The 15097-nt window shown below is 50.4% G+C and overlaps 1 protein-coding gene across 2 annotated transcripts in view; it reads left to right on the forward strand.

Annotated features, from left to right (window-relative positions):
- Nucleotides 1-8520: 8520 nt before the first annotated feature.
- Nucleotides 8521-15097, forward strand: part of WDR44 (WD repeat domain 44) — a 42337-nt gene continuing 35760 nt past the window's right edge. Inside the window, exon 1 of one of the 2 annotated variants that reach the window (XM_083422580.1) lies at nt 8521-8714. In XM_083422580.1, coding sequence (XP_083278706.1) covers nt 8635-8714 — 80 coding nt within the window. In that variant the 5' untranslated portion in view covers nt 8521-8634. The remainder of the gene's footprint in view (nt 8715-15097) is intronic. The other variant, XM_083422581.1, reaches the window with a different exon arrangement.

The raw sequence follows: 15097 nt of genomic DNA on the forward strand, positions 1-15097 counted from the left end.
CATTTGACAAGGTGGCCCATGATATTCTTGTAAAGAAGCTGGTAAAATGCGGTCTTTACTATGCTACCACTCAGTGGATTTGTAACTGGCTGACTGACCGAACCCAAAGGGTTCCTCTTCAATGGTTCCTCTTCATCCTGGAGAAGAGTGACTAGTGTGGTGCCACAGGGTTCTGTCTTGGGCCCGGTCTTATTCAACATCTTTATCAACGACTTGGATGATGGACTCAAGGGCATCCTGATCAAAACGCTTCAAAACGACCTTGACAGATTAGAGAACTGGGCCAAAACAAACAAGATGAATTTTAACAGGGAGAAATGTAAAGTATTGCAGTTGGGCAAAAAAAATGAGAGGCACAAATACAAAATGGGTGACACCTGGCTTGAGAGCAGTACATGTGAAAAGGATCTAGGAGTCTTCGTTGACCACAAACTTGACATGAGCCAACAGTGTGATGTGGCAGCTAAAAAAGCCAATGCAATTCTGGGCTGCATCAAAAGGAGTATAGCATCTAGATCAAGGGAAGTAATAGTGCCACTGTATTCTGCTCTGGTCAGACCTCACCTGGAGTACTGTGTCCAGTTCTGGGCACCACAGTTCAAGAAGGACACTGACAAACTGGAACGTGTCCAGAGGAGGGCAACCAAAATGGTCAAAGGCCTGGAAACGATGCCTTATGAGGAACAGCTAAGGGAGCTGGGCATGTTTAGCCTGGAGAAGAGGAGGTTAAGGGGTGATATGATAGCCATGTTCAAATATCTAAAAGAATGTCACATAGAGGAGGGAGAAAGGTTGTTTTCTGCTGCTCCAGAGAAGCGGACACGGAGCAATGGATCCAAACTACAAGAAAGAAGATTCCACCTAAACATTAGGAAGAACTTCCTGACAGTAAGAGCTGTTTGACAGTGGAATTTGCTGCCAAGGAGTGTGGTGGAGTCTCCTTCTTTGGAGGTCTTTAAGCAGAGGCTTGACAACCATATGTCAGGAGTGCTCTGATGGTGTTTCCTGCTTGTCAGGGGGTTGGACTCGATGGCCCTTGTGGTCTCTTCCAACTCTATGGTTCTATGATTCTCTTTACTCCAGCCACAAGTGCCAGTGTCTCCTTGTCGAGCTGGCTGTAATTCCGTTCGGCCAGAGACAGCGTCCAGGAGAAGAAGGCGAGTGGTGCTTCCCTACCATCTGGAAACTGGTGGCTGAGGACAGCCCCGATGCCAAAGGGCGAGATGTCGCAGGCGAAGACTAGCAGCCTGGCTTCACTGTACTGTACCAGCACACTGTCTGATGAGAGGAGGGCTTTGACTGCGTTGAAGGCCTCTGTTTCCTGATGACCCCAGGACCACAGTATCTTCGTGCTGAGGAGGCAGTGTAGAGGCTTGGCTAGCGTTGCTTTGTTTGGCGGGAACATGTTGTGGCAGCCCCAGGAACGCCTGCAACTCCGTCTTGCTTTTTGGAATCGGGGCCTGCTGAATGGCCTGGATCTTGGATGCAGTTGGGTGAAGACCGGAGGCATCAATAAGGTAACCCGGGAACTCCACCTGCGGAATGGCGATCTGGCACTTTTATTTTTTCACCTTGAGCCCAGCCACCTACCTGGAACCTGGTCAGCACGGTGTGGATGCGCTCAAACAGCTGCTGGTGTGAGTCTGCGGATACCAACACATCATTGAAATACGGCACCATGCCCGGTAGCCCCTGCAGGAGATGCTCCATGAGGCTTTGAAAGATGCCAGGAACCACGCTCATCCCGAACTGTAGCCAGCGGCACTGGAACGCCCCTCGGTGGGTGACGATCGTCTGAGCTTCAGTGGTGGCGTCGTCGACAGGCAGTTGTTGATAGGCTTGGGCAAGGTCCAGTTTAGCGAAGACCTTGCCATCACCCAGAGAATGCTGCAGGTGGTGGATGACAGGAACTGGATAAGCGTGCTGCTGAAGCGCCTTGTTGGTTGTGCACTTGTAGTCTGCGCATATTCTCACTGACCTGTCCAGCTTAACAGGCATGTTATGTACTGATTTGAATAGGATCCAAAATGCAGCAGTCTGATTGGTCCAAGAACAATAGGATTCAGAATGCAGCAGTCTGATTGGTTCGCAGGAGCCACCCAATCCAGCTCCAGGTGGAAGTGAATCTGCAACCTGATTGGCCTACAGGAGAATCCCGGAATTAGCCAATCACGTGCGGCCCATTGTGTAAATAATGTATATAAAGCAGACAGTTTGGGCGAACTTCCATTCCTCGCTACTATAACCTGAATAAAGACCAAGAAATCCACACTCGACTCCAAGTATATTTCACTGGCGACGAAGGTGGGATCCCGCTGAACTGACCGCCACACACAGCAGCACAGCACCGCTACCTGCCGCACCGCTGCCTTGCACCGTGTATCCAGGCTTCGGCTCCGGGACCCAAGGAACTCAGAATGGCAACCAACAGCAGCTTCTCACAGTTCAACCCAGCATCTGGAGACTGGGAAGCATACGCCTCCCGTTTCACCTTCCTCCTAGAAGCCAAAGGGGTCACCAATGACACCAAGAAGAGGGCAACACTCTTCAGCGTCTATGGAGAGGAGACGTTCGAAATCGCCCGGCCTCTCCTTGCACCTGAAGACGTCGCTACTGTTCCTTACAAAATAATAATGGAAGGGGCACTTCTCGCTGCAGCCCTCGGTGGTGGCTCGTTGAAATGCCTTCTACGCAAAGCAGCAAGCCCCTAGGGAAACCATAACTGGGTTTGTGACCTCTCTCCGCCAAGCTGCCCAGTTCTGCAACTTCTCAGAGTTGGAGAACCTGCTTTGTGACCGCCCCATCTGTGGCCTGAAGGATGAGAAGCTGCAACGACGCCTCTACGCCAAGAAGGACCTAACATTTCAGGTCGCTCTGGAGGAGGCCCTGGCAATGGAATCTGCTGAGAGGTCGACGCAAGAGGCACAGCCGAGCCCGTCGTCCCAACTGAGGGTCCACCATGAAGACCTCGCCGATGACGCAGGATCTGACAGGGAGGAGGTGCACCGAGTACAACGGTGCACTCAAGCAGTGCACAGGCCACAGCTGCCTCGACAAGAAGGAGGGAACTGCGAAAGCTGCGGGGAGAGTCACGAGAGGAGGACTGCCGTTTCTGCAATGCAGAGTGCAGGCAGTGAAGAAAATCAGGACACATCGCCCGAGTGTGTCGGGCTCAGCCCACCCGACACTAGGCATCGGATGACCGATCCAAGAGCCCTAGGTCCCGGGGCCCATCGCACCAAGGCAAATTGACGGAGAGCACGGAGTGCCAGGTATACCAGCTGCCCCACCCCAACATAGAGAAAAATTATGTAGAGGTACAGAGGGGGCCTCGTGCCGCATGGAGCTTGACACGGGTTCAACTCTATCCATAATCTCAGCAAGGACCTTAAGGAAACTGTGTCCTAGGGGGGTCCCAAACTCAGGCCGGCCCCATTTACTATTCGGGACTTCCATAAACGTAAGGTCTCCACAATGGGGGTGGGGACATTCAGGGTGCAATATCGAGGGCGGACGTGGCAAATGGACTTGCTTGTGGTCTAGGGCCCCTACGTTAGCCTACTGGGATTGGCATGGTTTGGACCACTGGAGCTAGCCATCACCAGGGTAAATCGCACTAACTTACAAGTGGACGTGGACACTACATGCAAGGAATTTCTGGGGGGGTTTGATGGGAAATTGGGACAGTATTCGCCCCCCCCATTGCCCTACAGCTTGACCCCGCAGTACAACCTGTCAGGATCAAGGCCCGCCGGCTCCCATCCACCCTGAAACCCCGTATAGGCGAGGAACTGGACCAGCTTATGGAGCAAGGAGTGCTGGAGCCTGTGCCTAATACCCCCTGGGAAATCCCGATCGTCACACCTGTCAAGCCTAATGGTTCGGTCCGCATCTGCGCAGTCTACAAATGTACCTGTGCTGTTCCCGGGGGGGGGGGTACCATGAGGCGTGGTCCGTGTCCGGTCCAAGGCTGAAGCAGAGTCCAAGGCACGGAGTCGAGCGTGGTCAGGAACTCTGGCAGAAAGCAGGACAGGGTGCCTGCAGGAACAGTTAACCAACGATGTTGCTCCCACAACCTGGGACTGGGTGGGCTGGCCTTTATCTCCTCTGAGGCATAGGGTGGCCCCGGTCCACAGGTGACTCGCCTCACCTGGCCTGGAGGCGAGCACTCCTCCTGAGAGAACTTAGTTCCCTCCGCCCAGTGGCGTAGCGTGGGTTGTTAGCACCCGGGGCAAGGCAAGTAATTTGCGCCCCCTAACCCGTGGATTTGCGCCCCCTAACCCGTGGATTTGCGCCCCCTAACCCTAACCCCCAGATGTTGCGCCCGGTGCGGCCGGCCCCCCTGCACCCCCCACACTACGCCACTGCCTCCGCCTCTCTGCCCTGAGCCTCTGCAGTAGAGGCTGGAGGATTACTGTTGGTAAAGCACTGGATGAATTTGATCCCATGGCAAGGACCCCGTAAGGAGCCTCGCTGCAGCATTCTACACCCGCTGGAGTTTCTGGGTCAGCTTCAAGGGCAGCCCCGCGTAGAGCGAGTTATAATAATCAAGCCTGGAGGTGGCCGTCGCATGGATCACTGTGGCCAAATCAGGGCGAGAATGGTAAGGGACCAACTGCTTAATATGGCGGAGATGGAAAAATGCCACTTTTGCTGTGGGTGCAACCTACGCCTCCATGGAAAGGGAGGCATCGAAGGTTACACCCAAGCTCTTGACAGAAGGCGCTGGCACTAATTGAACCCCCCACAAAAGATGGGAGTTGGCCCTTCAACCCCATGTCATCCGGACCCAGCCAGAGGATCTCTGCCTTCGAAGGATTTAACTTCAACTGGCTCCCACGCAGCCATCCAGCCACAGCTTCCAAGCATCTGGTCAGTGTGTCCGGGGCCGAGTCAGGGCAGCCGTCCATCAACAGATAAAGCTGGGTGTCATCAGCATATTGATGACAACCCAGCCCAAAGCTCTAGACAATCTGGTCAAGGGGGCGCATAAAGATATTAAAAAGTATTGGGGAAAGGATTGCACCCTGCGAGACTCCACACATCAAGGAGTGCCACGGCGACAACTCCCTCCCTAGCACCACCCTCTGTCCCTGACCTGAGATAAAGGAGCGCAGCCATTGTTGAACTGTGCCCTGAATCCCCACGTCGGCAAGGCGGTGGTCCAAAAGTTCGTGATCAACCATGTCGGAGGCTGCTGACAGATCTAAGAGAATCAGCAGTCCCGACCCGCCTCGATCCAGCTGTCTATGGAGATCATCTGTTAGGACGACCAAAGCTGTCTCAGTCCCGTAACCAGGGCAAAAGCCAGACTGAAATGGGTCATCCAGAAACCTACCAAGCTGTTCAGCAACTGCTCTCTCAATTACCTTACCCGGGTATGGAAGATTCAAAACTGGGTGGTAATTGGATAGATTTAAAGGATCTAGAGATGTTTTATTTAAGAGTGGATGCACCACTGCTTCCTTCAACTCCCCTGGGAAAGTCCCCGTGCCAAGGGACTGATTGATGATCTCACCCGGGGGGGGGGGCACCTCATCTGTACACGCTCTAATCAGCCGGGACGGGCACAGGTCAAGTGATGGGCCTTCCAGCTCGGAGGATCTGTCTACTTCGGCAGGGAGTATCTGATTGAAGTGGTCCAATACCAGATCCAAGGACAGTCTGTAAAGGATGACTGTAAAATCATTTTGATTTTGAGGTGTGCCTTAATCTTCATAAAGGTAAAGGGACTCCTGACAGTTAAATCCAGTCGCGAACGACTCTGGAGTTGCGGTGCTCATCTCACTTTACAGGCCGAGGGAGACGGAGTCTGTCTGTTCTGCAAATGGTTTTCCCAGGTCATGTGGCCAGCATGACTAAGCTGCTTCTGGCGCAACGGAACACTGACACCAGAGCAGCGCACGGAAACGCCGTTTACCTTCCCCCCGGAGCAGTACCTATTTATCTACTTGCACTTTTTGTCGTGCTTTCGAACTGCTAGGTTGGCAGGAGCAGGGACCGAGCAACGGGAGCTCACTGATATTGATGTTACCCTTACTCGGTCACTTTTTGCTCCAAAGTGCTTTGTGTTATCTGCAAATAAGAAAACTTTATTGCCGATAATGGCCCTGGCATCCATTTTATTGTTGTTATTCAGCGTGTACATGATTACATAGCATGAACACCTAAATGAATGAGGGGCTCTGGTGGGGACTGTAGTCCTAAGCATCTGGAGGGCATCAGCTGGTGCATCAGAACATCACTCCAAGCACTGAAGACCAGGGAGCCTCAGGACTTCACAAGTGATGGCCTTGGTTGTGCCACTGGCTCACTGTCCCACTAGGGGGTACTTTCTGCTCACTCACCTCTTTCCATGTGAAAACGTATAGAACAGTTTGCATTTTGTTAAAAATATGATAAAGGCCTTGTGAAAATTCATCAGTATTTTAGTCAGCATTCCTCCTAGTACCTAATATGCACATGTTTGCAAAGCAATTTGAGGAGCAAGGAGCAGAGAAGCTTTGTCTTCCTTACTTCAGGCCTTGTACATAGCAGGGAGAAAGTCAGTCAAACCTAGGGATGAATGGTCTTCAGAACTACACAGCCAATCAAAGCACATTCTTCCTCAATGGACATCATACCCAGCCTCCACACCTCCCAGTTGCCCTACACCCTGATAGGATTTGAACTGGAAGATCCTTCTGAGCAGTTGCTGGAGTTTGTTTCTGTGGGCCTGGAGACATTGGGTCCCCTCTGAAGTGGTGATCCATGGTTCAAGCTGCCACTCTGTTGGGTGTGGGGCCAGCTCCCTCGTGAGGTGTAAGGAAACCAAAGGAAGGGCTCTGTGTACAGTGAGGGGGGAAAGTATTTGATCCCCTGCTAAATTTTCCCGTTTGCCGCCTGAGTACCATCCCCAGACTAGATTTGGGTTACTTTTCCCCGTCCGTATATTTGAGGGCTTTGTTTGAAGGAAACTCGGAGCGTTGTAATTAGCCTCAAATAGTTTTAGATAACCTCGAGGAGTTTTGGATGGCTTCAGCGGGATTTCAAAGAGCCTCAAAGGAAGGGAGGATGTTTAAAATGCTGTCCGGCAACTCCCAGAGTCCTTATCTGGCTGCGATATAAGCTTATTTTCCGGGAGTGTGTCTTTTTTCCTTATTATTTTTTTAAAAGCTCCTACTCACTCTGCTGAGGCTCACAGGAGACTTGCTTCAGGTGCCATCTTCGACAGAGTCCTGGTAGGTTTATTGTAGCTGTGAGAGACAGAATAACAACAGGAAAACCCCCAGAAATCCAGAAGACAAAAGTCAGAGATTGATGTGCATTATAATGAGTGAAATAAGCATTTGATCCCTTTGCAAAAGATGACTTAGTACTTGGTGGCAAAACCCCTGTTGGCAATTACAGAGGTTAGACTTTTCTTGTAGGTGGCCACCAGGTTTGCACACATCTCAGGAGGTATTTTGTCCACTCCTCTTTGCAGATCCTCTCCCAGTCAGTAAGATTTTGAGGCTGATGTGTAGCTACTCGAACATTCAGCTCCCTCCACAGATTTTCAATGGGTTTACAGTCTGGAGACTGGCTAGGCCACTCCAGGACCTTAATGTGCTTCTTCCTGAGCCACTCCTTTGTTGCCTTGGCCTTGTGTTTTGGGTCATTGTCATGCTGGAATGCCCATCCTCGACCCATTTTCAATGCCCTGGCTGAGGGAAGGAGGTGCTCACCCAAGATTTGACGATACATGGTCCCGTCCATCATCCCTCCGATGCGGTGAAGGTGTCCTGTCCCCTTAGCAGAAAAACACCCCCAAAGCATAATATGTCCCCCTCCATGTTCCTTCAGATATTCTCTCCCTGCTCTCTTGCTCCTAATTTTTGATTGGATGGCACAAGCACCTTTGTTTATTACGATGCAGCTGAGAAGCGCATTTTAACTTCCAGGGAGTGATGTGAAATTCTCAGATGATGGGCAACATGTTCCTCTCCTATTCATGGTGTGGGGCTTGTTCCACACAGTACTGCATGCTCTGGCATCTTTCAGAGTGATTCCATGATCTGATAGTTATGCTGACGACTATTCTGTTTACTGCAGTTATTTAAAATAAAACTCTGTGCTTTTGTTCTAGGAAAAAAGATGCCGGAACTCACTATGAAGTTGTTAGAGTTAGTGCCACATTTTTAACCAGTGCTTTTCTTTCTAGAAAAGATAGGTGCTGCATAACCTTCAGTACCCTCAGAAAAAAAATAAATCACTGCTTACACTTTGCCTTGGGGAGCTGACAGCAATATGTGGGGGATGGATTAACAGTTAATGTTAATACTGTACATACAAACGAGCAATCCCCTCCTGCCTTGTCTCCCAGAGCCAGAAGAGGCATGAAGAGAAGTTAGAGCTTCATGCAGGCACAGTCTCAGATTGCTGGGGGGAAACCCTGGCGGAGTGGAACCCAGAAGTGTCTCTGCGGCTACCCCTCCAACTCTTCGCTTCCCTCTTCGTAGCTCTGCAGCTTCCCTCCCCTTCTCCCTCCCCCCCCAGCCCTCTCTCGCGAGACTTCGCGCGCGAGGCCCGGCCCGGTTGCTGCCGCTGCCGCCGCCGCCGCCGCCACTTCTGCTCCGGTTTCCCTTGTGGGTCTGTCCGCCGCTTCGTGTCCGCATGGCGTCTGACTCCGACACCGAGGAGCTCTTCTACGACGCGCCCGAGGATGTCGCCCAGCACGGAGGGAGCCCCTCGGCGTGAGTTAGGGAGGGAGGGAGGGAGGCGCCGCCTCGGGAGTACGCACGATCCGGATCGACTCCGGATCAGAGCCTCGATTAAGATGAAGCGCGCTGAAGAAGCTGCCTGCCCCGCCAGAGACCCCCCAGCTCCTTTCTGTCCCTGCTTAATGGGGTTGCGTGGCGGGCGGGTAGCGGAGCAGAAGGGCGCACCTTTAATTCGGATTACGGCGAAGCGTTGCCTCTTCGCCCAGGCAGCTCTCCCATTCTACTGTTCCTGCCTCTCCCGCCCACCTCCCTTTTCCTCCCCCTTGCAGCAGGGAAGGGGGCTGGTGATACTGCGCGCCCCGAAGCAAGCCTAATCCGAATCGAAGCCTTAATTCGGATTGCACCGAGCTGCTGCCCGTGGCCAGCCTGCTCTCCTCTCTTCTCTCACCATCCCCTTCTTTATAGTCTGGCTCTCAAAGGGAGACCAAGGCGTGAACCCCGCAAGCCTAATTCGGATTTAAACTTCAGTGCAGATTGCACTAAACTGCTGCCATTGAGCAGCCAGCTCTCGCCCCCCCCCCCCGCCATTAGGTATTTGCTGCGTTGCTCTCCCTTTTCCTTTTGCAGCCTTCCAGCACCGTGCCTGCCACCTCTCTCCCCTGGTTCTCCTGTTTGCACCTGTCCCTGCAACTGCAGCCCACCAGCACCCGAAAACCCAAATGTAAATAGAAGTGAACTGCAGAGTTGATTTAGGCAGGCAAAAACTTAAGACCAATAGCCCCCCCCCCCAAAAAACTCCCAGCAGCTGGTTCAGCCAGCTCTTCCTCCTGGCTCTCCTCCTTTTTATTTATTTACTGCATCCCACCTTTCCCTCCCAGGAGCTCGATGTAGTGTACATGGTTGTCCTCCTCATTTGATCCCCACAACAGCCCTGCTAGGTAGGCTAGGCGGAGAGGCAGCGACAGCAACAAGGCCACCCAGTGAGCTTCAACGCGACGTTTAAACACTGGTCTCCCACCACTGTCTCTTGGCTTCTTCAAACCTCTTCCTTACCTGCCCCCCAATTCATTGTCCTGCCTCCCTGTCCTTGCTCAATGCAACCTCATGTCACCCCCTTGGCCAGGTGGATCCATGTTCTCTTAGCATCATATTCTGTCCCAGGCATCCTGGGTCCATGGCAACCCCATCTCCCTCCCTTCTGAGCTGCTTTTTTCCTGATTTGTGCCTTTGTGGACATGGCAGTCTAGCTCATGCCCCAGAGCTGGTGCTCCTTTTTCTGCCTTGTCCTTTTTATGAAGCTGCCTCCCTCCTTTTTCAAGCTTCCCTCTGTGTGTTTGGTGTTCTGCTGCACTCTTTGCTGATTTGAGTTCCCAGTTTTTCTATCAAGGGGATGGCTGTGAGCTGGTCCAAGCAAGAAGGTTGCTATCCTTGCTGCATGCTGCCCTTCTGGCACCCAGCTGTCAGGAAAAACAAAACACACAAATCGCTGTCATTCTTCCTCTTCCGTTTTCTTAGCAGCAAGCCAATTGCAAGAGAAGGGTTGGGTCAGAAATCCCCTGTTCCTGAAAGGGGGTGTGATACTTTGGTAGGCAACATGTTAGAGCTGGGTGCTCAGCAGTCTGGCAGGTGGATTGTTTTGTGGGCCTGGTGGTGCTGCTTTTTGCCAGCACCTTCTCTGCCTGCAGATGGTGCAGATTGGGCTGGGTGAGTTTGGTCTCTAGTTGCGGGATGGGTGTTGACACAAATGCAGGTCACGCACACCAGGACTGTCGTGTTGGCAAAGTTTGAAATGTTCCAGGCAGTGTAAACACCACACTTAACTTGGGACTGCTGTTGTCACTGTCATGCTCTCCCTTCTGGTTCCATTTCTGAGGAGGGAGTGTTCACTTCCATGAATCAGATCTCCCTTCTGGGGAAAATCCTGAAGTCAGCAGATTTGTTTGCCAATGAAGGAGTTGTTCTTTAAAAAATAAAAACACAACAACGAATTGCATTTTTCAGTGCAGAACACACCCCTTCCTGCATTCTTTACAAGCCTACTTTTCCTGCAACATTTACTCTGACTATGGGCTCTCTTCCTCTACCCCTCCTCCATCCCAGGCTAGTAACAACCACCAAGATTCAGCTCTGTGAGTTGCAGGTGCTCTGCAACAGGTTGTCTCCTCTGTCCTGCAGAGGTGCAGTTCTGTGGCTCACAGAGTCTGTAACCTGAAGCCTATGTAACCTGAAGCGTATGTAATCCGAGGTACCACCGTATAGGTCTATCTTCAGCTCTTCCCATCTGGAGTTCAAAACATCTAGAGGGCTCCAGGTTGCTGAAGGCTCTGCTTAGGTCTTAGAAGCATCAGTGCAGGAAGTAACAGGTGGACTTAGAATTTCCATTGCTTAAGATTAAAGGAGGGAGCAAACTTTAAAGTGGGCAGTTTCTTGGTGGGTTCAAGGATTTGGAAGTGACCAGTTCCCTCCCCACAATAACATCAGCCTGTTCTACTGCAGCGTGTGAGTGTGTGTCTAAAACGAGTGCAGAATAAAACTTCATAGGTATCAGAAAACTGTCTGTTTTCTGATAAAACACTTGGATGCTTTCATGCTCTGGTGGAGTTTATAATTCTGGGTTTTGAGGAGCAGCCCCCCCCCCCGTAACATAGCATAACATAGCATAGCAGCTATTCTGTGGCTGCTTGTAGTATTCTATCGTTCTGTTTTTCACCAGCTGCAGACCTTAACCTTTCTTCACGTTATATTTCTGCCTCACTTTTCAGCCAAGACTGGTGCTCAAAGCTGCTGACAATTTAAACGTGTGCCCAACACAAAGTATAAGTGAAGATGTTTACAGAAGCCTCTTCTGCTTCCTGGTAGCTGGTGTTATGGTACAATTCTCAGACACTTCTCTCTTGATCAGCTTTCCCTGGCCCATATGTTTTGAACTACAGATCCTATCAGCTGTGTTGGCTGGGGCTGATGGAGTTTGCAAAATTTCTGGAAAGCACCAGGCTGGGAAGTCTGATCCAGAGGAGCGTAAGTTGCTGCAGGAGCTGGTTGATGAAAAAGATACCAGCCGTGGAATCAGCCTTTCCATGGACCCGTGGATCTGCCTTGTACTGAGTCAGGTCATTAATACATCTAGCTCAATATTGTGTTTGCTAACTGGATGTAGTTTTCTAGAGAGGCTGTGAAATGAACACTGCTGCTGTACCACTGATTTGGGGCCTCTTCCTCATGGGCGAGTTCCAAGCTATTCCTCCAGAGGCAGAAGGAACTGTTGATGGACTTTAGTGATTGGTTGGTGACCAGTATGCCAACCCAGATGAGTAGATCTTGTGAGTGATCCACAAAGTCTTCTAGCGGTTGGTGGCATTGTACAAGTTCCAGGAGGTGGAGAATGGCTCAAGGCGAAAGTCCCAGTCCACAGAAACAGTCTTCTTTCTGGTTGTCTTTGGAGTAGACTGTGCTTGTAAAAAGCCATGAACTCTGGGTGATCACGTAAAAAGATTTTGGGTTTGTCTGGTGTGTGTTTCTAAGCAGAAGAAAGTTGGGTGTTCTGCTTTCAGGTTGTCAAATAATCTACAGTAGGTACACATAGACAAATATTCAAATAACAGGTTTTTTTCTGGGATAAAAGTGATTTATGGACCTGTTTGGAGTGCTGGAGTAGTCACGCAGAAATAGTCCATTTGGTGACAAGAGAAAGGCTGCAGGCTTAATTGCCCTCCTTCATCAGTTGATATTTTTTAAGTCAGCCAGTTGCCTAGAAAAAGAGAGAGGGTGGAGGGGCTGTTTCGCTCTTAAATTTCACATTTCATGCTGTGTGTTTAGCAAAGTGCATTAAGGTTTGTTTGTATTGCTGATTAAACACTGCTGTCGCTGCAGTCTTTTTGGAAGGCTCAGGTCTCCCAACTCTTTATTTCAGATTTAAAAAACAAAACAAAACACTGGCAAGCTGTTAATAAGTTCAGGGCAGGGCGAGAGAGGCTGCTTCAGGTCTCTCTCTCCCCCCCCCCCTTTCATGTTGATTATGAATATTGATTAATTTACCATTCCTGTTCTTGATTGCATGACATCAAACAGATACATCAAATACCGCATTTTTCGCTCTATAAGATGCACCAGATCATAAGACGCACCTAGTTTTTGGAGGAGGAAAACAAGAAAAAAAATATTCTGAATCACAGAAGCCAGAACAGCAAGAGGGATCTGGCTTCGGGGATAGCCTCTTGCTGTTTTGGCTTATGGGATAGCCGCCAAAGCCTCCCCCCCCCCCGGGCAGCAGGATGAAGGCTCCCCCTGCCCGGAAAAGGCTGCGCACGGCTATCCCACAAACCAGGACAGCAAGCGCTGTCCCACTTTCTGTCCTGGCTTGTGGGATAGCCGCGCACAGCCTCTCCTGGGCAGCAGGAGGAAAAGCTCCCACAAGAGCCGCACTCCCTTTAAAGAGCGTGCGGAGCGCGTGTGCGGCTCTTTAAAGAGAGCACTGAGCAGAGCCTCCCGCCTGCATTTGCTCCATAAGACGCACACACATTTCCCCTTACTTTTTAGGAGGGGAAAAGTGTGTCTTATAGAGCGAAAAATATGGTAGTTACTGTGGATCCTGAATGGCATTTTGAGAAGGCCTTGAGGTTTTGCATTGTGCATGAGATTTGCTGGTTTTAAGAAAGGAGGGAGCTCCCCCACTATTTGCTCCCCTTAATAATATGTGACAGGAGCAGAGGGTGGAGGAAGATGGAAAGGTAGAGCCCACTGGGCTTACTGGCATAAGAGGTGCGAGAGGTTCATGTCCCTACTCAGTGTGGCCGGGGGACTGTTTCAGCATTAGCTTCCTTGGATTAATGGTTCCATTTATTTGCAGGTTGCCTTTCTATAGTGAACAGTATTCAAGGTGGCTAACAAATGAAGCAGTAGCTTGGAAACGTGTTGGCCTACAAATAGAGTGGCAGTAAGATGGTTTGTAGGAGCACCTGCTCTGCTGCAGGTTCCTCAAAGGCCCCAAGTTTCAATGCTTTTCATCTCCAGTCAAAACATCTTGGTGGCTGGGATGGGCCTCTGTGGAAGAGCTGCTGCCAGTCAGAGTAGTCTTATACTAGGCTAGAGGCACCTGTGGTTTAGATCAGCAGAACAGAACAAAGTACTCGTGGCAAGCCTGCCCAAAGGCCCAGGATCTCTATTTCTAGCCAGCAGCCTATGGGCTGCTGCAGCATTGAGGGCCGTGAACCAGGAAGTCTTCTGCAAAGGAAAGGTTGCAGCATTTAAGGAGTTTTTAGTTTAGAGAGAAGGTGAGTAGGAGGTGACATGATAGAAGCTTACAGAATTATGCATGGCATGGAGAGAATGGATAAAGAATTTTTTTCCTCCCTCTCCCATAGCACTGGAATTCGTGGACATCCAGTGAGGTAGAAAGTTGGAAGATTCAGGACAGATTTTTTTAAAAAATGACTTATTCATGCAGCACATAGTTCAGCCATGGAAGTCTCACAGAAGGCAGTGAGGGCCACCAACCTGGATGGCTTTAAAAGAGGATTGGACAAATTCATGGAGCATGAGGCTGGATCAGTGAGTATGCCTCCACTCCCACAGGAAGGGAGACTTGCTGTCATGGTCAGCCACTGTGAGAACAGGAGGCTGGACTAGATGGGGCATCCATCAGGGCTCCTCTTACACTCTTAGGAGCACGTTTGGCTCTTCAGCCTCAATAGCAGTGCACCACTGAGTGTGGGGTCTTTAGCAAAGCAAGCTGTCCACTTTGGGGGACTTGCATTTTGTCTCTCTCTTTTCCCAGCCTTCCAAGGATGAGTCCCCTTTCCCTTAATTCTTTTAGTTCCAAAAAGCACTCTGCAAAGAACCAGCTATTTAAGCAACTCCTATTCCACCCCCTGTCGAGGTTTGCTGTGCACTACAAACGTCAGAGGCAGTTTTAATTTGGCTATTATGTGTAACATTCCAGACATCAAACAAGGCTTCTGATCAAAAGTTTGCTGTCTAGCTTTGTATCTAAGTCTGGAGAGTGCCTCTGTGTTTGTGTGTGTATGTATGTGGTGCGTCAGCCTCAGTTGCTGAAAGGTGGTCACTGTCTCTAACAAGGCCCCGGGGCTGCCACGTACTGGCTAGAGAGGCACTGTCTGATTAAATTGTTACGTATTTTATAATGTTGCTCACCCTAACAATAATCTCTAAGTAGTTTACCCATGCGGTATTGCAAAATCTTTATTTGTCAATTTACCTTGAAATTAAGATGGGGGGGGCGTGCGTTGCAATGTATAACAACAACAACAACAACAACAACAACAACAACAACAACAGTAATAATTTATTTATAGCCCGCCCATCTGGCTGAGTTTCCCCAGCTACTCTGGGCAGCTCCCAATCGAGTGTTAAAAACAGCACAGCATTAAATATTAAAAACTTCCCTAAACAGGGCTGCC

The sequence above is a fragment of the Podarcis tiliguerta genome (assembly GCF_965153285.1).
Source record: "Podarcis tiliguerta genome assembly, chromosome: Z".
NCBI classification, from domain to species: domain Eukaryota; kingdom Metazoa; phylum Chordata; class Lepidosauria; order Squamata; family Lacertidae; genus Podarcis; species Podarcis tiliguerta.